The sequence below is a fragment of the Electrophorus electricus genome, chromosome 11 (genome assembly GCF_041902795.1).
Source record: "Electrophorus electricus isolate QZ-2024a chromosome 11, ASM4190279v1, whole genome shotgun sequence".
In the NCBI taxonomy this organism is placed as follows: domain Eukaryota; kingdom Metazoa; phylum Chordata; class Actinopteri; order Gymnotiformes; family Gymnotidae; genus Electrophorus; species Electrophorus electricus.
The window spans coordinates 26,487,129-26,510,619 of record NC_137507.1 but is presented as its reverse complement, the minus strand read 5'-3'; the positions used below and the strand labels follow the sequence as shown (position 1 = coordinate 26,510,619).

Genomic DNA, 23,491 nt, shown 5'->3' with positions numbered 1-23,491 from the left:
GAGAAGTGTTATCTGCACTACACAGACCGTCACTTTTGCTTTTGGAGCAGACGTGTCATTGTACGAAATGCGATTAAGTAAACAAAACAAATCAAACACAAAAACAAAAAGCTTACATATTTACCCACAAGGTGGCGGTGTGCGTTTACTAAGCGAGAAAATAACGCCTTTAATAAAGCCTATGGCACCTGAAAATCTAACCTAGGCGTGTCCAAGTCCGGTCCTGGAGGGCCAGAGTCCTGCAAAGTTGAGTGATTATTCCTCAAACACCTACTAAACACCTACTTAACACTGTGCTACATTAACAAATATTAATCAACCACACCTGATTCAACTCAGAGCAGAGCAATCACTGAATTTTGCAGGACTACGGCTCTCTAGGACCGAACTGGACACGCCCGATCTAAACAAATGACTCATCAACGCAGCAAGGAAACTCGGTGTGGGCAGAAAACTCATATTAAAAGGAACCAGCATGTAAGAATAAAACATGGTAGATGCACGCCAGCAGGAAAATGTATGCAAGGGATTATTAACCTAATGGTTCAACTGTCAAGAACTTGTCGGAAAAATTGTTTTAGACTTTCTTATAGCTAAAACAAATTATAATGATTTTAACATAGGCCAGACTGAGCACTAGACAGTTTTTCTGTAGGCTAGAATCCATTCTATTTTCCTTGAGATTTTCTACCTACGTGAAATGGGCCTGGAAACTAATCTGGGGTTGCAGTTGACCTGCTAATTAGAGGAAAACCCCTGCGAGAGTGTCTTAAAATTGCGCAGGAGGCGGCGGGTTTGTCCCCGAAATACCTCGCCGAGTGCCGATAAAGGCAAAGGAACGAATATCACCCGCCAAACATATCCTCTTGACACACCGTGGGGAACTGCCAGGGTCCCACTCTTGCCAAATAGGGCAAGAGCACCAGAAGCATCTACAGTCTAATATTAACCTGCAAGCCGACGTTTCCCAGAATACGTCCGGCAACGCCTCTTCGCTTAGCATGTATAAGAGAGGCGAATCCGTCCGGACTGTTTGGCTCAAGACACTACCCTTCAACCAGGATACTCAGATACAGTTTAGGCTACAGTAAGTATAAAACATTACTTGATGGTTTGATTGTGTATCTAAAAAGTGAAAATGGCAGTAGAACCAATCACGAGCACATTGTCGCCATAACGTTTGGACGCTGTCGGCTGTAGTAGAAATAAATGGCAAAAATTATTGGGAAGAAAAGACCACAATGACTTGACGGTCCTGGTTGTGTTCCTAAAACACTTTTGAGCTGTTAAATAAAATTCCCCTTTTGATGCACCCGACGTCACACTAATGTTTCTACACTTTGAAATTATTTCATTTTATGAATCTAGGTTTCCAGAGCGGCACTGATCTTTGCCTCTTGTGCGATTAAAACGAAGATGGTCTTTATTGGTTTGACCACAAGATACCCCAAAAGGAATATATCTGCCCATTTTTCTATACACCTGAAGCAACGTAAAGACACAATACTCTCCATGGAGTTTTCATCTAAATGATAGTGACCTAGCGGCTGAATGTCATCCTTTACTTTCCGTCTGATCATATGGGACCACTGTCAGGTGAGAAAATGCTGGCTTGTTGCAGGAGCAGGAGCATAGGTGTACATGGTCAAGAGAATCACGCACAATCACGAGAACGAGTTGCCTGAAATCATTAAGGATCATTTCAAACGTTGCTTGTAGTTTTTAAGTGCAAGGGGTCTATCACATATGTTTGCCTGTTTTTGGAAAGTGTGTGCGTCAAGCACAAATGCATAACCGGAACACGTTTAAACGCGGGTTCGAATTGGTTATATTTCATACTATCAAGATGACGTTTACCGCAAAGCCAGTACTAATGTTGGTGGTTTAAAAAAAGAAAGCAACTGAAAAGAAGCTTTACTAAATACGCCTTGACAGAGCTTGAATTTGATACAGCATTGGCACAGGCGATCCGTGACCTGGGAGTCCGATGCTAGCACACGCCATTACTATCAGATAGTCAGGACTGGGCGCTTGCTGAGACGTACACGTGCTCTCTCATGCCCTTAAGAATTACGTCACATGCCCTAAATCATCACGTCCTAATTATTTACTAAGATCTTGAAACAGGCTTTCATAATCCGAACATATCCGTGCAGATAAATGGAATGTGTTTACATTTTGCTTGGATTAGTTGGATCACTTAAATACTTTGATTCAGATTTACAAACGATTACAGAAAGACCAATCTACTGAAACATGAAAACACCTACAATGTACCTACACTCACTGGCCTTTTTATTAGGTATAGACATCTACTAAAAACCGAAGCACAGTTTTTGGCCACCGGACCATTGCTGAGTGGATCTTAAATGTACGATGGTCCGTTCTTAACCCGTTATCAACACTGATATACTCGGAGCATAGCTGTGGGTCTTGAACTGCTCCACATTTAACTGGCACTGCAGTGTCACAGCTGGGACAAAAATTATTTGCCATTTAAAACTATTCAGCCAACAGCAGTCCTGTGGTCATAATCGACACAACACATGCAAGGCAACCTAGGCGCTAACTGCATACGTCCAGGATATTTATAATAAAAGTGGCGTTTACAGTGAAACAGCTGTTGAGCGTAGATTTCTGATTCTGTTAGCAGTGTTTACAGATAAATAAAACGTAATACACACAGTAATATATGGGATTAGGTCGAATTTTTGTAGGTGTAAGTCACTAGGCCTGCCTAGTAATATGAATTAGAATTTCACAATATAACTCACTATGAATGAATTGTTTTTATTAATACCTGATCAAGACTCTACATGTCCACAATGCAAATCATTAGATTAAAATGTTTGAAGGAGTCAGGGCAAGTGTGAGCTGCAGGGAGGGAACCAGTCATGTGGCAAATGTGCAAAGCATTCCACTCACACCCCCACACATACACTCACACCTGCACATACACACACACATATACATGTCTGCACACTCTTGCACAGTGCCACTTCTGTTGTCCAGCAATTCGACTTATGAGGGGTTGTGGCAGACTTTTAATCCCCTCCGTCCCCCATCACAGACGCCTCACACATGAGCGTCTGAGGAGTCCTGTGCAGCTGGGAGGTCAGCACTGACCGGGTTCACTACAAGACATCTACGGTACCGTGACCCGTGGCAGGCTCATCTATTGGCTACAGGCAGGCGAAAGCCGTCTGCGAGGGTCTCGCAGAAGGCGACATGCCGCATTGTTTGTTTTCACCCTAGTGCCAAGCGATGTGTTGTGTGGTGATACGTGTGCTCTGGCAGGGCTTCGCTTTCACACAGTCATTTCCTCACATCCATTCTTGTGTTCGGCAGACACTACATACAAGGTCAAAAGTTTTCCTTAATCACTAATCAATTTCCCATGATGCTAATTGGCATGGCATTCCTAAGTTACAGGAAGTAAAAGGGCATAGAATAGCAAACCTGTTCATCACCCACCCCCGCCCCACTCAAACCAAAATAGGACAAAACTTGATCTACAACCCCCCCCTCCCACACACACACACACATTTGCCGTAGCAAACTGTGATGCTGGCAAAAATGTTGGTCTGGGTGTCACCCCTCCCCCGACACAGACCTCGTGAGTGTGGGGCCTGCCTGACACTGTGGCAGAGTTGAAGAGGGTGTGAAGGTGTGTGTGTGTGATATTTAAAGACCTTGTTCCGTCTGTCCTCCCATGACACTGTCGGCCTAAATATAAATGGCTGCTCTGCCCCCCACCCCTGAGATGCCCCGGGGCTGGCCCTCCAGCCCTATAGCCCCCCAGGCCTATAACCCTCCACCCCCCCCCCAGTGCCTTGCCGTTTCTTCTGCTGTGGGAGCCGCATGGTGCAGCCACGCTGGGCTTGTCGTGTTTTTAAGGCTTATTTCCTCACTAGTCATCATTGTTTGTTGCTTATTTCTTTATTTAGTTAGTTATAAGGGTTAACATTGAAAGTAAATATGCCAGCACTGGCCAGCTGGCTAATTATGGGTTGACAATGCTGCCCTGTTGCATTTAATATCCAAACAACACTGGTATGTTTCACCATGTGAAGCTACTCATGGTTTAGGAAGTTACATCTGCTTTCTGGACATGTGTAAGAGTGAATGAGTCTGAGTTAAACATGTATGGACAAGGTCATTCATTCAGTGTGCTCAATGGTAAAATGTGTCCATCACATTTCATATTAGGGCATAAGAACAGGTTTGGAGTTATTCATAACCTGTTGGGCAGCATGTGCATTACACACCTGCTGACTTATTTCCATGGTGTTGCTGACCTCAAAGTCTCCTGACTTAATGGAAGCAAGGTCAACCCTCCACTGGGAAATGGTAGTACTGCATGCTCTGGCAGGCATGCCTGTGGGGACCCAGTTTTCCATTTATTACATGTTTACTGTTGTGCAGTTAATGGCTCCTTGGCCAGTAACACTGTGGGATGACCTACAAGTACCAATAGTGCTGGACAATGCTCTGTTTGTTGTGTCTTTTTGGAATTTCTCAGTATTCAGTCAGTTACTGAGCAGGGCTGGCTCACGGCTCTGACGTTTTATTGTTAGGTGTATAGGCATAACAGCACTAAAATTGACACTTTTTGCAGTGAGCGGTTAGAAATGTGTACACCACAGTGAATCCTGAGATACATAAGGAATAAAAACACAACGCATGGAGTGGATTAAAGTGTCTTTCAATGAGGATGTAAGTGTTTCACTAAGACACAATTTGTGATTCAGCCCAGTTACATATGTTGACCAAAAGACAGTAAGTGTCCATGCTGGAAAGCCTTCCAGGTTTATTCCTGAGTTTAATAATGCTTATATATATATATATAAAAGCTACAGAGAAATATAAAATATCAGGCTTCTGACATTGGTTTTAAAATAAGTTCTTTGTGTTACGATATTTACAAAATTCATTCACTGGCAGAAGCCGTCTTCACTTCAGTTACTATTTACAGTTCTATACACAGGCATCTTCAGGTGGATTGGACCCACTGGAAGAGAGCACAGAGAATGCATCAGTATCTGCTTAGTTTGAGCCTGTTCATGGCTGGAGTGAATGGCAAACCAAAGCTTTACCTATAAGCTATTCAACATGCTGTTCTGGATGTCCTCATAAACCTGGTTATAGAGCTCATCCTTTGATTTCATGCCATCCAGGTAGTCTGCGGGCAAGAAAAACAGGATTATTGAATGTCATTCCATCGCAGTGTTTCCTTACTCCACCAGAGGAACGCCAGTGCCTGACTGTGTTTGTTCACTTACGAATAGCTCTGCAGTTGTTCTCCATCTCTTTCCTGTGTTTCAAGTACATGGGCCACACATGGCCATCAAACAGACCAGGAGGATCGGGTACTGTGTAGGTTCTTGTACTAAAGGGGTACAAAACCAGAGAGATCTTAACAGTAGGGGAGGACTGTTTGTGCATTAAGCCTCACACTTGGCATTGTTTTATACCCATCTTAAACTGCTCTCTCCGGAGCATCCCAACTCACACCTCATTTAATCTGGGTCATACTCGGATACTCCGAGACCAAGTCCATACCTTCTTCTCCTTTTGCACTCCTCATATGGAATGGTGACATAGTAGCATTTGCTGAAAAACTCGATTAGAGGCCTGCAAGGCAATTTCACAAGATGTAGCTAATAGAGCAGCTAACAGAGCACTTCTGGAGAGAACAAAGAATCTCAAACAAATGCAAACCTACTTGTAATTGTAGAGCAGAAAGCCCTCCACAATGAGTATGTGGGTCTGGCTCTCAGGAGCCGACCCCTCAGCCAGGGGCGACAGAGGCACGCCATGAGAGCGAGCAAACTTCACCGGGTTCTCCACCCATCCCCTTAAAGTGTTCACCATGGCTTCCATGTCCAGAGCCGTGATCACTGCACAGGGATGACAGAACAGCAAGACTCATCTCAGAAACACAGATAGTGGTGCCATAGGCATAATGCAGCACTGTTTTAAGCCTTCTGTACACTCTACTTTTTTTCCTTGCCTTTTTAAAAAGCAGTACTTGGTTAAATGTTATAACATTGTAACATTATAACATTTGCAGTCAGTACAGTATAAAGAAAGGCTTTTTTGGTAGGGTTTAGGTTCACGTTACGGGGGGAAAAGCAAAAGGGGCATGGAAAGGTGAGCAATACATTACTGTCGTCTTTTATTTTCCTACAGCCGAAAGCCACTCTTACCATCCCACTGTCTAAAGCCGTCATCTCCGACCTCTATTTGATCTTGGGGCTGCAATAACAGTCACCAATAAAACATTGCTACAGAAGGGGCACGCAGTGCTGATCCCGCCTGGACATGCGAAGCCAAAGCCCTCACGCTGAACACGGCTGGGCGTCGTTCAGCTTCTCTCGATCAGCCAGAGGAGCTCAGCTGGAGAAACCTCAGGCAGGCGCTTGGGCCTGGAGGCACAGGGGCCAAATCGTTGTGCCGAACGTAGGCGTTCATTGAACCGGTCTCGCAAAGCTGATACGCGGGTTCGAGGAGATCTTTAGGTTAGGGTTGGAATGTGGGTTTAGGGTTATAAATCAGCATTTGTAAAGCCATGGTAATGATAAATGGCAATGGGGTTACTGGTTACAGCGAGACTTTGGCTGATGAAGGATGAGAAAGAATCCCAAGAGATCACTAAGGTATTTTTGGCCGTGCTGCTGTAGTGAAGATCTTGCAATCGAATAAAGTGGTAAATAAGTGGATTACCATAGGGATGTAAAATAATGATTATAAAAATAAAACCAAACCAAGGAAAACTCTGCAGATGAATGTCAGCTATCTCTAAGGCCCTGCTGGGTCCAAGGTTGCTCACAGATAGCTGAAAACATTCATTTAATTTCTCTTTGAGGTTGGCTGTCCAGGAGAACATCAGCATAGGAGTGTAAGAACCACAAACAATATGGACATCACATCCACACAAACAGCAGACAAATCCTACATACTGACTTTATGTTACAGGGACTGTGCACGTACTCTTCATTCTACACCACGTGGGTTACGACTATTTGATAGCCTTACTACAGTGTTATACGGGCTTAAAAAACATCTCAAATAAAAAATAACTTTCTGTACTATTGACGTCAAATCACCATGGAAAAAGTCACATTTTTCCATACCTTGAAGAAGTTATCCTGATGTATTACGCAACAATTTGGTAATATCTTCTCGATCCTATTCGTCAAGGTGGTTTTCCCACCGTTGGTCACGCTGCAAATAGCCATGTAAATTAAGCAACGTAATTGACTACATCATTTAAAGACGTTATTGCGCTTCATTTAAAAGAGGATACGTCTAGCTGTATGGATTACGGCTATATTTGAAAAATTATGACCATGCTGAAAAACTTACCCCCCGATTCCGATAATAAACTTCATTGTGTTTCTTTTTTCTTTTCGGTGCTGAAATAGGCGCGGAGGCTACTGCACTGTCAGATGACTTTACTTGCCAGTAGAAAACAACGTTTTGGGAATGCTTCTCGGTCTTTTTTCCTCCTCTCTCTCCCGGACTCCCCCCTCCTTACTACTTCATTGATAGACTTGCCTTTCCTATCGTATATATAGACGATCCCGCTTCACGTCATTTAGCCTTTTCCCCTCGTAACCAATCACGAACTATTACACATTAGCTTTGTCCAATCCCACGTCGTTGCGTCTCGCTGAATTTGCGTAAGGACTAACGGCCAAGTTTGCACCTGTTGTCGGTCGTCCGACGCCACGTGGCTAGAGCGATATGGGCAGAACAACTCACCAATGTTTAATCACACAGCGCTCTTAATACTGTTTAAGATCGGAAGTACACAACGTTTCAACACTGATTCGTTTGTCATTTCGTACGTCTTCACTTGTGAGAACAGACTTCAACACGTAAAATGAAGAAAGGAGAACATGGAGTTTGGGTGCTGCTGGCTATAAATGATTTGATATTAGTTTCCTTGTCATGGCAGATTTATCATTTTAATATCTATCTCGCCTACATGAGTATATGACTAAAGGTCCATAAGAGCGCAAGTTTGTTTCTTTAAAGTGGAATGAGTCAGTAGTTATTTCTACTTGCTAAGTGGAAAGTTTTAAATGCCCCCCATTTTCAGCGTTGATTTAGGGGTGGGACCAGGTGTAAAATCACAGTTCTCATTTTTCAGGTTCAGTTTAAAACAAGAAGAGGTCTGTGGTTGGTTTGAAGTGACTTTGACACTAAGCATTTGATTATTTATTATAAAACTCTTTCATCAATGTTTATTTAAGAATTTTTTTAAATTAAAACCCTTGTTACCACTTGTATGCTGGCATAGCTGAGTTACATTTTTCTTTCATTTCAATTTGTAGTATGTATGGTTTTGTTATAAACCATATATAAACCTTTTCAATCACAAGAATGGTAAACAGAATTTGGTATTTCCTGTTGACATATAAAAAGGTGTCTGATGTGTTTTCCCGTCCTTAAAAAGAACTGAAGACAGCATCAAAGTGTTTTGAAAATAAACATCAGCTAACAGCAAACCACAGAGAAGGAAGCCTAGCAACAATAATCAGCAGATAACAAAGCCATGCTCTCCTTAATGCTAGGTCACATGCTGCAAACACCACAGTTTTCTTCCTTCCTATCAAAGCAGACTGAAAAGAAAAAAAGAAAGAAAACCTTTCTTGACCACAAGCAGCACAAAGGCAGAGTTATAGTTTGGTCTTCACCACTTGGGAGATGCCTTCAGTGCCCTTCTGATAAACCCTCTCTGTAAAACCCGTCTGTAAAACTCGTCTGTAAAACCCATGTTTGGTTTTGGCATGGACCTCTGGGCCTGTCATCTGCTCTATGGAGCACCTCTGTATCGCTTTCCCTGAGCTCGACCTGCCAATTCTCCAACATGCCGCCAATGATCATTTGATAACCCTATCAGCGCACAGAAAGCACTGCTCTCCTGACATACGAGAGAGAAGGTTTACATTTACAGCCCGTATAAGTGTCCTGCCAGTGTAGTGCAGCTGTGGGTACTGCTCTCATGTACGCAACACCACTTGGAAATATTATGTCTGACAATTTAAGGTATGTACATCTGACTATTCAGTACAAAAAGGGACAAAACTGTACAACAGAGTGACTAGCCGGACCTACGGGGTCTGTATGTATATCTTGACCTTGCATTTGGTCTGCTGATCAAAGAGCTTCTGATTAAGCTGAACATATACAGCTGGCAAACTGCCCGGGAATTTTCCACACAGAGGAGTTTGAAGTTCCAAACTCAGCCAGATCCTCGTGGACCAGGCCCATGACTATTTGTGTCACGGCCCGTGTACGGTGTCACAGATGCTTCTAATGCAATCAAACGGATGTGCATTAATGCTGGCGCGCATGTGATCAACCAGACCGGTCACGCCTCACTCAGAAGCACAGTCGTCAATTGGATGCCACCATACTGCCACCATGCTGCCATTTTGACAGTTCCGAACTACCTCGTAACTTGATCCTTTCAGAATCAAAAGATAAAGATGAAGTGTCAATAATGGGATTGCGTCAGCAGGGCATCCTGATTGGCTGAATTGCCGTTAGCAATATGTGCATCTTTGTGGTGAAATGACTGCTTCTGTTTGTGAAACCTTATCTTCATATCATTTAAAAGAGTTTTCGGCTGGGAAAGGGTACTTGGTGCTTGTGTTCACTAAATTTCACTATATTTTTAAAAAATGATCAGGGATGAAAGATTTCATGATCTTATGATCGATGACGGTTGTTATTATGATGTGTGCTTCCTTTCCAAGAAGGACAGTCCCATAATTTCAAGCAGTTCAGGTAGACTAGCACTCTGTATACAGAAAACAGCATTGACAGAAGAACAATAGTCCAGGCTGTGTTACTGCTCTGTTAACGATCTGCCCTGCCACTCGCAAGAGGACAATGGTAGCCTTACCTATACCACATTCTGATTTTGTTCGCCTACTGGCATGTGTTCCTTATTATATGAGACACCTATAAGTACAGTTAGCCTAGTGAACTGGCTGACTGCCACATTGCTTCCTATTTCAAGTAAATGTGCAAATTGGCTGATATTTATGTTAGTTTGCTAACATAGGAAGATTTCCTCTTAGAATGAACTTTTTTTCCATTTTGGAACTTCTTGAGGTGATAGATCTCAGGATGCAATCTTTATTAGGTAAATTTTTCTGTTTTTGTAAAGCAATTTGAATTGCCACTGTGTGTTAAAAGTGCTACACAAATTGCCTAGATGCAATTGTCAATGGTAGAATGGTTACCGTGGAGACTGGGTCCCTGACTGTCTCCAGCAGAAAGCTAATAGTTATTTTCCCCTTTTCTACAGCCAGCAACCTCATAAATACATGTAAATACAAATAAACTTTCTTTGCCTATATACAGTACTACATGGTCATTTTAAATCATCCCCTAATTAGACCTGAATTTCCCAACAGCTTCACAGGAGAACAATCATTGTTAAATGGTAAAAATTAATTTGCATATTCATTTGGGCATCCTGTGATGCAATGATGACTGCTACATGGTGATATCTTGCAGTCCTGGTTGGTACCACACAGACCCATCTGAGAAACCATGACGACAAGCAACTCCGTTACCCATATACACACAGTGTAAGTCATACTGGGGCCTGTGAGCATGGGTTTGACTTCAAGACGCGTGTGACAACCTCCACTTTGAGAATGGTTGACAAGCAACATGAGGTATTTGTGCTTAAAGCCATAAACAGCACATTTAAATGATTGGAACTAAGAAGAAGGAAGGACTCTTATAAATGTCACTCAGATTACTCGAAGTTACTTATGTTTATGCTTTTATTACACGTAATGTCTCTTTCAACAACCATCTTCACAATCAATATTCATATAATACAGTATCTATGAAATTGATCTCAAGTGTTTTGCTTACAATACACTGTACAAACAGTAGGATCAGTATATAAAGAAGAAGGATGTAACTTATTTCAAAGAATCCTTCAAACAGGTAATGAACTTTTATAAAACTGTAAGTTACTGCACATCAGAATGGAATGAAAACACCAAATAAAAGCAAGCGTTAGTAGCAGAGTTGAATAGTAAAACCGTGAGATTAAATGTGTGATCAGATGTTTGCTGTTGAGGATTATTGCATTAATTTTTAACATTTCATCTTTTCATGAAAGTTTCATTTAATATTTTAAACGTGACAAGTGATTTGTTAAACCTTCATGTTATGTATGATGTGTTACGCAGTACATTAAGTATTGGATAAGGGGTTTATGACAGGGTATGATGGGAAACTTCACTAGCTTGTGATGTCAGCATCAGAGGGAAAACTTGTAAAAAAGAGAAACCAGCGAACCAGCTGACAGAGCTCATGATACATTATACAGCATTTCTTACACCCCAGGCAGTCCATTTGGTTATGTGAGACTAACACCACGGACCCTGGCACTCACTATGACCCTGTACTACAGTAGCAGAGTCATGTCTCCTTGTGTGAATGAATCCTGGTACATAACCACACACAAAGAAGAACCCACTCACGGCATGTACATCAATATCTATGGAGATTACGGCAGTTAGCTAAAGTGTCCCCATAGCATAATAATAAAGATGGCGGCATGCCATTAGATGCTCTGCCGTCTGTCTTGGGTTTCACACAGCAGTGGAGCTCGGTGCTAAAGAGCACGGGCGTGTCCTGTCTCCTCTTTCCAGCACAGCAAAAAACCCACAGCACTGCAGCAGTTCATTCTTTTGAGAAACAGAGCCTGCCACATATGGTTACACATTGCAGTCCTACAACTGGATAACGATGAATTTATTCAAAACAGAGATCCTCCATGCTCCGTGGAAGAGGCTGGTTAAGTTGGCTTTGGCTCGGCCATCCGAGGACCAGTGGCGAATGTATTAAGCACCTCAGCTTTGAAATTAGCTCTGGATGTCACAAATGTGATGGAACTCAAAATTAAGAATTGTGATGGTCATGCCACAAAGTCAAACTTCAAAAAGTTGTGGTTTTGTTTATTATATATCTGCAGCTTTTACACGAGCTGCAGACTACATGAGAAGTTGTGTTTTCTCAGGTGTTGCAGATCGGGGGGGTGGGGGGATTACACAACAGAGCATGCCTTCTGCACCCGCTCGCTGGCTTGTCCATTTTCCATTCCAGCTGTGCTTCACGGAGGCTTGGGGCAGCAACGTGTGACTGAGCTCGAAGGCCAGGAGAGCTTCCGCTCTACAGCCAGACCAATGAGAACAGAGAGTTGGGTGGAGGTGATAGTGGCGTTAGGAAATGGATGGTGGATCCCACTCTTGATGTGTGATTCACTGCAAATGAGGTAAAAAAAAAAAAAAAAAAAGAAAAACACCTCCATAACCATCCTTACTATAACTATTGTTATCAAAGCACAAATATACATATGTATAGGTTGTCACATAGTAAATAGCTAAGTCAACCCCCAGTTAAACCAGTGTTTCACATAGCTTTTCCAGAACAATCATTGCTACAAGGTAATAGTTAAATTGCATATTGGTTTGGGAAATCTCTTATGTAATGATAACTGTTCATCCATGCCCTCATCTGCCCCTGCAAGCAAACCCCTCTGACAGACTTTGCCCATTCATTTATATTCGTAGATTTATGTGCTAGATTTTCTCTCACAGCCGTCTGACAGGTCAGGACTGCGAGCACCTGGGTGAAGGTGCCCCATGCAGAAGCATAGACAACAGGGTGATAAACGCACCAATGTACCAATTTGCAGGAAGGGTATGAATGAAAAACAGAAAGGGAGAGAGAAAGACAGAAAGACAGCCAACTTGCGAAAGACACTCATCTGTGAAGCTTTGGCCATTGCATGGCAGGAACCCATGAGTCAATATAAATAGCATTGATCAGATTGTGGTCAGGTGGAGGGGCTGGTTTTCTGAAGAGGGGAGCAGATGTGTTTTATGTAACACCCAGTGCATCGGAGCCTCCAAAATACTCCAGTCGGCCGTGAGAGAGGTCACTGGTGCTCCGGGGTGTGGCAGCACTCGTTTAATAAGGCATATCGCCTGGAGGTCATCGGACCAACCCTGCTGCAAAGGTTCTACCGTTACAGGCCGGAATCGCAGTTATGGCACTCTTACCCTGGGGTCACGAACAGGGGTCATGGTTAGGTGTCTCAGACAGGGGTCAGGGATTGGCCTTTGCAGCTACGAATGTGGATCTATGAAAAAGAAAAGAAAAACATTGCGGTTTGAGGAGAAGCTGCAAAAAATGGCAAGAAGTTCTAGTATTGAACGCATTACATTTTGTCAAAGCTATAAGAGTTTAGTACAAAAGCTAAAGTAATACATTAATTGCAGTAGGAGTTCCCAATGTAGAATGGCGAATGTGATTCCCTTGAGCTTGTATGGTATTATCGAAATATGAAAGCTTGGTAGAGTGTACCACCTGACCTTCCTGCGGCTGTTTTTTCAGCCTGTTTTTGGTCTTGCTCAAGCCTGCAGAGATATAGAGAAAAAAAGAAAAGCTTTTGGCACGAAGTGTAATGGAAAGTCTACAGGGGACTTTATTTACTTACTTGGGTTCTTCTGTGATTCCTGCACCCCAAGGCACGGGGCAGGCCGTACATGCTATTCTCTTACACCTTCATTCAAATGCAATGTTTGACCTCCAACTTGGAGTGATATTGACTGAACGACAAACAGATTCTAACTGTGATCCAGATTTGTCAAGTTTCCATACAAATTCTGGGTCAGTGGTCATAAGAGACATGGAGACCGCAGGACATCAATCAGTCATTTCAGCTGGCTTAGTGCTCCACACTGCCGGTCTGCATGCACTACACACCGCAATGGTCTCCATGTTTCAACTGATCTGATTCGGTTCAAAGTTCTCTGAAGAGCTGATTCAGTGAAACATCTAATATGTGCAGTGCTATAAACCTATACATGTGTGCTTGTGTGTGTGCTCGTGTGTGTGTTGTGTGTGTGTGTGTGTGTGTGTGTGTGTGTGTGTGTGTGTGTGTGTGTGTTGGGACACTCAAGCAGCACCCGACCGCTTGCCAGCCCTTGAGCCTCTGTGGTTTTACCTTTCTGTCTGGGCCTTGAGACGCTCTTCATCATATCTGAAAGTAAGTGGGAAACCACTTAGATCATGTAATAATCTCATGTAGTTGAACTTATGTGCACACTCCTGAAAGTAGCAGGTTTTAGGGACTGAATGCTGCCACAGTACTTGTAAAGCAAAGATTACAGGATTATAAATTACCAATCACTTTTGGTAAATTACAAAGTCCACAAATCATTCTACTACGTTGGCCAAGATAGTTCTAGATCAAAGTTCAAACAAAAGCTCCAATCAAAAACGAAAGCTCCAATCACCCACAGTGGAAGTCACATTTGTGCCATTTTGAATTCAATGATGCCATTATACATTATAGGTTTAAGGAACCCTTTTATCCTGAACCTTTAAGCTTAATGTTGTCTCGGCGGCGCCCCTTGCTGGCGGCACCTACTTACTGCAGGACGCACTCGGGAATCTGAACGTGCTCCATAGGGACCATCTGAGCCAGTTCCTCCAGACTTTGCACATAGCGCACCTTATCCAGAAACTTCACACTGCAGACAGAGTGGGTGATGGGTGAGCTATGGGTGATGCTGTCCACCTGTTCCGAACCGTCCCATAGCTAAGGTAAAGCCTTTAGGGCAGACTATGTTATTGTTTGCAAGGGAAAAAATATCCCTGGCTTTTCTCACCTGATAAAGGGCCGCGAGACGGCCAGAACAGTACGAATGAACCACGACGGATGTGCGATGATCAGACATTTGAGATTCTTCCTCAATCTTCAAACGAATGAAACAAGATAACACAACTGTCAGCACTAATAATAAATAATAACCCGAAACATGGATATTAGCAAATCCCAACGTACAAAGGACAAAAACAGTTTCTCCTCATCAGTTAACGGCTGCAAAGCACTAATGTGGCTAAGCTTCCAACCGTACTAATCTCCGAGCTCGGATATTGCGTAATATTGTCAATACTTTCTGTCGATCATCTGGTAGCATCTCTTCAGCCAGCCGATTCCCGGCATCCTCCTGCGCGGAGTGGCTCCATTTAGGTAAACGATCATGTAGTCCTCCGCCACCAGCATTTCAAGACTGCTGACCACGTACCTGCACAAGCAACGCAGAGAGTCGTTTGGACAGCTGTGGAAATAGTGCCAACACACCGGTGCAGTTTTCCCTCGGAAACACGCTTGATCATGTCAAGGGCCTACGTAATTTCGTAGTCTTTTGGATCTGCAGGCAAGATGGCCTAGCAGACTGACTGAAGCAGGTTTCTAGTCGTATTCTTACTACTTTGCAATTGCAATGTATCATATATGCTATTCTCTGACACATCTGCTGTACACAGTTGTAAATCATCAAATTAAAAAAACCTGATCATATATAAAAATGATAATGTAAAAAAAAGTGTGTATTTGGTCACAATATGTGTTTGAACACTGACTGGCCTTACAGGAAGAGGTTCTCCATGATGTAATGGTAGTCTTGGCAGCTGCTGTCCGGGAGATAGCAGGCTGCGAACACGATGATTGCATTCAAGCCTTCTCCATAGTAGCCTGTAGAAAGCAGTTTAAAGTTGTGATGTTTTACCTTGCAATTTCAACTCAAATGTACCTACTGGTATTTCCTGTGTCTTTGTACCACCAGGGGGCAGTGTGCTCTGAGACCCCTGCCCTTCAACTGCCTTTAGGCGTTAGGGACGCAATACTAGACCCAGTTTAGAGCGTATGAGAACCTGGAACAATTTTTGTCCTACATAGTAATGGCTGCATGCCAGATCAGTAAAACAGAGCAAACGTACGATAAAGAAATAAACAAAAGCAAACAAACAAATAATCACACACACATCCCAATGAAAATCCAACTGTGTTCATTTCTGAAAAGGCCTCCACACACACACACACACACACACACACACACACACACAAAGCCCCCCCCCACACAAAACCCCAATGAAAATCCAGCTGTGTTTATTTCTGAAAAGGCCTACACCCACCCACACACGCACATACACACACAAAATCTGTCACATGAAAGGAATATGAAATAAAAGAGTCCAACACTTAACAGTTAACTGTTAACACTTTACAATTAATACTTGTACATCAACTCATGCGTCAGTGCAGCCCAGGTGAACCTCACTATGTCACCAGGACAACTTCAGATCGTGATAAACACAAAAGTGCTAATTAGATCCTATTGAACATCATCCTAAAGATCCCAGAAACACAAAAGTGCTTATAAGAGCTGAACCAGATTCTGCATTAGTCAGGAACTCCACAGATGCTAATTATGGTCTGATATGAGATTTTGTAAAATAAAAGAATCACACCAGCATGAACTAGTTACATTACGTGTTCTGTCACGGTACGGCCCCTACCCCAGAACGTCTCCTCGTGTGTGCGCGCGCGTGCACGTGTTCGTCAGTGTGGCCATGCTCTCTTTGTGTCTCACACCTGCTCCTCATTGTGTCGTTATCGTATGAATAAAAGTCTGTCATTGACGCGTTTGTGTTTTCGGTGTTTGACTCAATTTGTGTGTGTATTTGACTGTGAGCGTTACATGTTAAATAAACATAGTCTTATGTTCCACGTGACTCGTCCCCGTATCCTACCTCCAGCATTACATGTTCAAAGTAAAGAACTTAAAGAGGAATTACAATTTGCTTGTTTCTTGTATATATACTAATCACACCTGAGCCTTTTTATTTTCTATGTAGGTGATGTTTGTAGTTTCAATTGTTTGAATTTATTTTGATCGGGAAATTCTTGTTTGACTTCTGATTTATCACGTGACGTTGGATTTGCCATGTGACATCATGTGATTATAAACCCACTGTGATACTGTGATGAGTGTTTATGCACTCAAGAAAGTTGTTGACGAACTAAACCGTAGCTCTGATATTTTTCTATTAAAGATTCATTTCAGATCTTTGAATTGTGGGCAGGACTTTTCTGAGCTAAGCTCAGCTTCATACCAGATGTCTCCAATGACAGTCAGATTTGCATGAACTGTTCAGATATTGCGTGCATTGCGATCTTTGTTTCAGTCCTTTGACAATACCAGCAAGGGAAAGTGTCCCATTCTAGCCCATTCAAGCCTCAGTCACGGCTCAACATGACCCGCAAACCAGCTAATACTGCTAATAGGAAGCTAACTGCCATGCTTTTCATGTCTGATTAGCACACTAGCACTTGTAATTTCCTGTGTTGTCACCCTGCCAGCTAAATTGTGGGACCACCTCAGTGAGTGACCACACCTAGCTACAGCCTGATGACCCGATGACCCGATGACCCGAATCGTGCACCACCCACCTCCGTGAGTGACCACACGCAGGTACTGCCTGATGACCCGATGACCCGATGACCTGAATCGTGCACCACCCACCTCCGTGAGTGACCACACCTAGCTACTGCCTGATGACCCGATGACCCGATGACCCGAATCGTGCACCACCCACCTCCGTGAGTGACCACACGCAGGTACTGCCTGATGACCCGATGACCCGATGACCCGAATCGTGCACCACCCACCTCCCTGAGTGACCACACGCAGGTACTGCCTGATGACCCGATGACCCGATGACCTGAATCGTGCACCACCCACCTCCGTGAGTGACCACACCTAGCTACTGCCTGATGACCCGATGACCCGATGACCCGAATCGTGCACCACCCACCTCCGTGAGTGACCACACGCAGGTACTGCCTGATGACCCGATGACCCGATGACCTGAATCGTGCACCACCCACCTCCGTGAGTGACCACACGCAGGTACTGCCTGATGACCCGATGACCCGATGACCCGAATCGTGCACCACCCACCTCCGTGAGTGACCACACGCAGGTACTGCCTGATGACCCGATGACCCGAATCGTGCACCACCCACCTCCGTGAGTGACCACACGCAGGTACTGCCTGATGACCCGATGACCCGATGACCCGAATCGTGCACCACCCACCTCCGTGAGTGACCACACGCAGGTACGGTCTGATGACCTGCATGTCCACCCGCCGCTCTTTCTCGCCGATGATCACTGTCCTCCAGAGTCGCCCGGCACCTCCATCGCCCTCATCACCCGCTCGGCCTGAGCCGTCGCCCGGGGCTCCCTTGGCGCATGCCACCAGGGTGTCGTCTGCAGGAGAGGTCAGATGTCACAGCTGAGAGATCAGAAACGAACATGCGATGCTTACGCCAGAGCACCGGGGATGTCCTGACACCTGACAAGCTCAAGAACACGGCCAAGTTTTAACCCAAGTGCAGACGCTTGTGAAATACAATATAAAACTGCATATATTTGCACTGAGGGCACTCGCAACACCACACGTCTGGGTGAAGAAGTCTGTACATGCAGGCCTCAAAGTGCCCCAAGGCTAGTGGAAGTGCTCATTTTAGGGTGCACTAGAGTTTGTTCCATCAACGTGCATCAACAGATAGAGGGCATGACCAACCTCCAGAAAGAATAAAGACTTGATTAGCAACGTGGGAGCAGCTTGTGATCCGGTGCTGTTTACATGCCTCATGCTGCCTAGACCAAGTGACCACTGTGGCAACGTGACATTGTGAAGTCATGAGCGCAGCAGCCATTTTGACAGTATTGCCATTGTGATCCACCCAATGTTTACATGTTTATATTGGTCAATAGACGCCTGCAATGCAATTCCTTCCAGAACGACCTTTGCCTTTTGACCTTGCGCCCACCTTCCCACTCTAGCTCGTTGCCGTTGGCGATGAACTCCAGCGAATCGGTGTCGTCTGGTGTTTCCATGTCATCCACATTAATGTCAAGGTCATCGGGCGTGTCCAGGAACAGGTCATCGGACAGGACGGAGCCCTCGCTCTGCTCCAGGGACAGGTGGATGTCTGGTGCCATCAGCACGCGCCGCTTCCCCTGTGCCGACGAGCCTCCGTGGTCTCCATGTGGAAAAGCGGGTGGAGCTGATGGGGAGAAAGGGGGTGGGGGGGTTCACACATGTAGGTGTTTACATTTTAATGATCCAAAATCCCTCACATATATTTGGCCTGGGACTTACTGGATCATGGATCCAGCACATTTACTGATGCAGGGGAAAAGAGTGGATGACCAAAGTGCCCTGAGAATTCCAAAAGTGGAATTTCATAAACCAGGCACTCAAAGGGTTTAAATGCCTTTAAAATGCCTTTGTTAAAGCAAGAATAAAACGTTCTGTTTAAAAAGCACAGGCTGGTATCTGTGGTATGCCATTGCGTAGTGATATGACACTGTAGCGCAATTCCCTGTTCAGCATTTATACATAAATGCTTTTATGATCTAAAATGCCATTCTGGTATCCAATAAAGGTTACCTGTAATGGGGAGTAATGGGAAATGACTTTGAAACTAAAGCTCATGTAAATAAAATGGTTTTAAATGAGGTTTATAGTCCTACATAAGCCCTGGATAGAGCAGCTGACAAGCCAGAATTTTATTTCTCATGAGATGAACACTTCAGAATGCTGAAGTTTGTATTACATAGGACAAGCTCATATGTGAAAGGGACGCGATGTGTGGGGTTACTCACACGTTCTGTTGTCGGTAAGGCCGTCCGAATCCCCATCCTCTGGCAGTGGCCTGGACAGACACAGCGAGACGGGGCACGTCAGAAGACATGAGTAACTACACTGTGTAACATGCAACAACAGCGCAGAGATGCGGATAAAGCCAGCAGCCCTCCTTATTCCTGGAGGAAGTGCTCAGGCCAAAGCCTTTCGGCCTGAAATACAACGCTTGGCACGACTGATTTTAGGGGACACAATGACATGTAATCCATTTTTTTCAGAAAACAACGAGGCTTTGTCTAAGTGATGCATTTTCCCACCCACCGTGGGCTGACTTCCCGCCCAGTTCTGTGCGCCGTTTCGGGACAACCTGTGCCCTACGGAGGCCGGCTGGCAGCACGCAAGCTGTGCATTGCGGCCTTCTGTGCCACCTTGGGAACAATAGATGTTTCCTGAAGTATATGTTCCCGTGGAACGAAAACAGGCAATTACCGCATCACTTGCTCGCGCGTGCGTTTAGCGGCGTTTACAATAGTAGATGCCAGCTGTAACACTCCGAATTGCAGCTCCCGTCTTTGGTGGGTGTGGGAGCACGGCACCCGTCCACGCCACCGGGCCCGTCATGCTATAGTTAGCGGTGTCTTCGCTGCTGTATTATCGCGCACGGGGGCCCGTTTAATGACGGAGGGAGAGAGTGACAGAATGATAAGCCCCAGTGCTGTTCATTTGTCTACAGTCGGGCAAGAATGTTGTGCATATGTTTTTGGGTTTTTTGGTTTGTTTTTGTTTTTTGTTTTTTTTGCTGTGTTTCACATCATCACTAGCCTGACTTGTTTTAATGTAAGTATTGATTAATGAAGCAAACTCTCAGGCGATCATAATCTTTAATGCATTCCAGTCGCATTGACATGCCTCGGCTCATCCAGTTGGATGTATCGCAAAACAAGACTTTCCAACAGCATTCATTTTCTGTTAAGGTTATTTATCCTATTGACTAATTTTGATGTATGAAATAACCCTTCCTTTCCTTGGGCTATTTTTTTCAATGAAATTCAAGAATAGCAAACTGAAATATATGAGTAATGTTCTACAACACCTCTGCCATGACTGTAGGTGTTGGTTAACTCATGAGAAAATCAAGAATATCTTGTTTACTGACTCATAGGCTACATGCAGTGGGTTTGTTTAAGTACATTTGCTAAAGTTCAAGACTGGATTTATCCATAATTTTTCATTTACCCCAAATATCCTCCATTTTTATATTCTCAAATTATTCCTTCGACCTCACAGGTTGCCAGGTCCCATAAGTCCGAAGTGCTACTGATTAGCCAGCAGGAGCCAAGACCAAGTAACAGCAATTAGGCATGTTGCCAGATTGGTGGAACATCAATGGTGTGGGGGGGGGGCACTCACCGTGGAAAGTCCTCATCCTGCCACTCGTCCCTCACTTCCAGGTTTTCCATGCGGAGAGTGGCTTCCGTCGTGCCCATTCCCGTGTCCGGAGACTCCGGCGGGCCTCGCTGTAATATGTTCAAAGCCAGCGTCTGAGTAGGGCATCTAAGCAGCGGGCGTTCAGTGGCGAGTCCGACTGAAGCTCAGGAGTTGTGTGCAATGGGACTCCCCACACAATGAAAGCGTGTCTGAACACGCCCCCGTGTGCAGGCAGGGAGGAAGAGTCTGCCCCTGGACTAAAGACCACACGGGGTGAGCGTCTCATTCATGCCCTTGCAGTGCAGTCTTGGCCTTGTGATACCAACACTTCACCACGCTTAAGCCTTGAATTTGCAATAGCAACAACGATTCACTGCTGAAAATCCTTTAATGTCTAGGCTTGGTTTAGGTTTCAGTACTCAGGGAGTGTGGTTTTGGTTGGTTTTGTAATACGTATTAATGACTACTGTAGCATTTGCAAATTCAGAATACGTTCCAACCGCAAAATAGTAATTATACTGCCCTTTCACAATTGAATGTAACTTAACCTTGCACGTAGGTCATCATATCTGATATCCTGAATATTTGAATATCGCTTCTCCCTGCGCCACCTGTGCATGTAAATGAGGATATGAGTGCAGCACTGGTTAGAGAGTGAGTTTAGCACTCTGGAGCTAAACATTGATTTACACTGTGTTAGTGCAGGCCAGTGGTCCTGCTGCGTCTCACAGCTACGTGACTCTGATTGTGAGGAGAAAGAACTCTGAGGAACATTTACTCAGGTTTCACCGATAATGGCCATAACAATTCACTTTCATATGAACGGGGTTTGATACAGTGGTGTGCATGCAGCAGTAGACACTAGCAGAATGATGTAACACTGAGACAATCACTTAAACACACACACACACGCGCGCGCACACACACACATATATACACACGCAGTACGTCAGAAACGAGGCATTGCCAACAGTTTTGTTCCATGTGTAAAAACCAGCATCGTTCTTCATTACATATTCTCTCATGCTTGATAGCAGCAACACACTACAGATCCATCAACTGCTCAAACATACATGCGGACATGAGTAAACAGATCCGTGAATGAACCCCCAGCAGAACGGGAACTTCTGAGGCCTTCGGTGCGGTGCTAATGGACATGTGAGCGGGACATGAGGAGATTAGCGCGAGTGAGGAAGTGGCACCAATGTCGCCAGCCTGCTCAGCAGCTGCGCTCGTGCGGCACACTCCAAACAGGATCACGAGGAGACGCTACGCTATGGGACACACTGCAGGATGCGTTTCAGCCAGTGCGAGTCCGAGACTGTGCAGAGCAAGTGACTTATTACTCCCTCTGTCTGTCTTGTTCTCTCACGCACTCGCACATACACTTACGGGCAAAGGCACATGATCAGCAGCTGATGTGCATCCGCTCGGCAGCATTACTGTATCCCGTGGAGACGTTTGTGATCTGAGGGAGTACGGGCCCCTTAGCTTTGGCGGGAGTTTGGAAAGAGGGTCAGACACAGAGGGGTCTGTAATCTGCAGCTGGGTGAGTGTGAGACTGGATACCTTAAGATGCAGAACTGAGCCACGTGCCAGCTGGCACTGAGCTCTGTGGTGGAGGCTGCCTACAGCCAAACACACAACGGCCCCCACAGTCGGATTAAATGGCCCGGAGTGTGGCCGTTTAAAGAGCCGACTCAAAGGGGATAATGTACACACACAGACAAGCATGCAAAAACACATCTTAATTTGCGAATGAACATTTTGTCAATCCACTGGAACAATGTAAGAGGAAACTCACACATACACACACACACGCGCGCACAATAACACTTAAAGAGTACTTACAGCAGACGGATGGGTGTCTTTGTGTGAACTCAGTTCTCCTGCTGTTTTCTGTCTCCTCCTTCAGGCCTCGGCTTGCTGCTCTTTCCCCACCAGGCAGCACGCGATTAAATCCGTAAAGCTCTACTCTTGTAGGAAGAGGAAATCACAAGCACTCTCTTCCTTTCTCTCTCTCTCGGGCCAGGAAAGGACAGCTGGCTGTTGGCAGTCACAAGCAACCGCTTCTTCCCCCGGCGCTGGTGTAGACAAAGACCGGCTGGCCGGTTTGTGAGATGGTTAAAAGGAGGGTCACGGATTACGGGCTGGAGCCTCTGCTCAGATGCCTGCCAGTGTTGTGCCCTCTTAGTTGTACCCAGACAAGGCCAGCGTAGGTCGTCCTTACCTCCCACTGCTGACTGCGTGCATGCCCCACTGCTGGGTCCTCTTCATCCTCGCAGGGGAGAGGAAGATTCCTGCTCGGAACAGCTGCCACTCCAGACAGACTACGCTCCTAATCCCTCTCCAGGGACAACCACTGCCTGATGTTGGGGGAGATTACGTAATCTTACTTGATGTCTGCGCCTCCACCCTTTCTTGCAGGGCTTTCCCAGACCAATAACAGGAGAGCGCTCGCCTTTTAATCCAGAGATTATTTTCGCCCGTCTAAGGGAAGCGCATC

At 44.8% G+C, this 23,491-nt stretch overlaps 2 protein-coding genes and 1 long non-coding RNA gene across 7 annotated transcripts; 1 reads left to right on the top strand and 2 right to left on the bottom strand.

Moving 5' to 3' along the window:
* The first annotated feature begins 965 nt into the window (after positions 1-965).
* Positions 966-19,237, top strand: LOC113585967 (uncharacterized). The gene is made up of 3 exons (XR_003411562.3): positions 966-1,087; positions 1,369-1,596; positions 17,261-19,237. It is a non-coding gene; the product is annotated as an uncharacterized LOC113585967 (long non-coding RNA).
* Positions 4,690-7,564, bottom strand: nmrk2 (nicotinamide riboside kinase 2). Of its 3 annotated transcripts, XM_027023786.3 has the most exons (8): positions 7,369-7,562; positions 7,137-7,227; positions 6,210-6,258; positions 5,726-5,900; positions 5,563-5,634; positions 5,283-5,389; positions 5,097-5,182; positions 4,690-5,011 (listed from the first exon to the last, which is right to left on the bottom strand). In XM_027023786.3, the coding sequence occupies exons 1-7, from the start codon at positions 7,392-7,394 to the stop codon at positions 5,097-5,099; spliced, it is 606 nt and encodes a 201-aa protein (XP_026879587.2). In that variant the 5' UTR covers positions 7,395-7,562; the 3' UTR covers positions 4,690-5,011. The 3 variants fall into 3 exon arrangements, with proteins under 3 accessions (XP_026879587.2, XP_081578713.1, XP_081578714.1); XM_081722587.1 differs by lacking the exon at positions 5,563-5,634 and having other exon boundaries at positions 7,369-7,564; XM_081722588.1 differs by lacking the exon at positions 6,210-6,258.
* On the bottom strand, positions 10,797-23,484 carry atcayb (ATCAY kinesin light chain interacting caytaxin b). Of its 3 annotated transcripts, none has more exons than XR_014125787.1 (13): positions 23,216-23,484; positions 22,837-23,089; positions 20,968-21,074; positions 19,578-19,627; positions 18,740-18,976; positions 18,000-18,173; positions 15,490-15,592; positions 15,012-15,143; positions 14,724-14,810; positions 14,487-14,585; positions 14,057-14,092; positions 13,110-13,466; positions 10,797-12,308 (listed from the first exon to the last, which is right to left on the bottom strand). XR_014125787.1 is itself a non-coding variant. In XM_081722586.1 (13 exons), the coding sequence occupies exons 2-12, from the start codon at positions 21,042-21,044 to the stop codon at positions 13,156-13,158; spliced, it is 1,074 nt and encodes a 357-aa protein (XP_081578712.1). In that variant the 5' UTR covers positions 21,045-21,074; positions 22,837-23,176; the 3' UTR covers positions 10,797-12,308; positions 13,110-13,155. The 3 variants fall into 3 exon arrangements, 1 of the variants encoding a protein (XP_081578712.1); XR_014125788.1 differs by lacking the exon at positions 23,216-23,484 and having other exon boundaries at positions 13,110-13,189; positions 13,318-13,466; positions 22,837-23,182; XM_081722586.1 differs by lacking the exon at positions 23,216-23,484 and having other exon boundaries at positions 13,110-13,189; positions 13,422-13,466; positions 22,837-23,176.
* Positions 23,485-23,491: the final 7 nt, after the last annotated feature.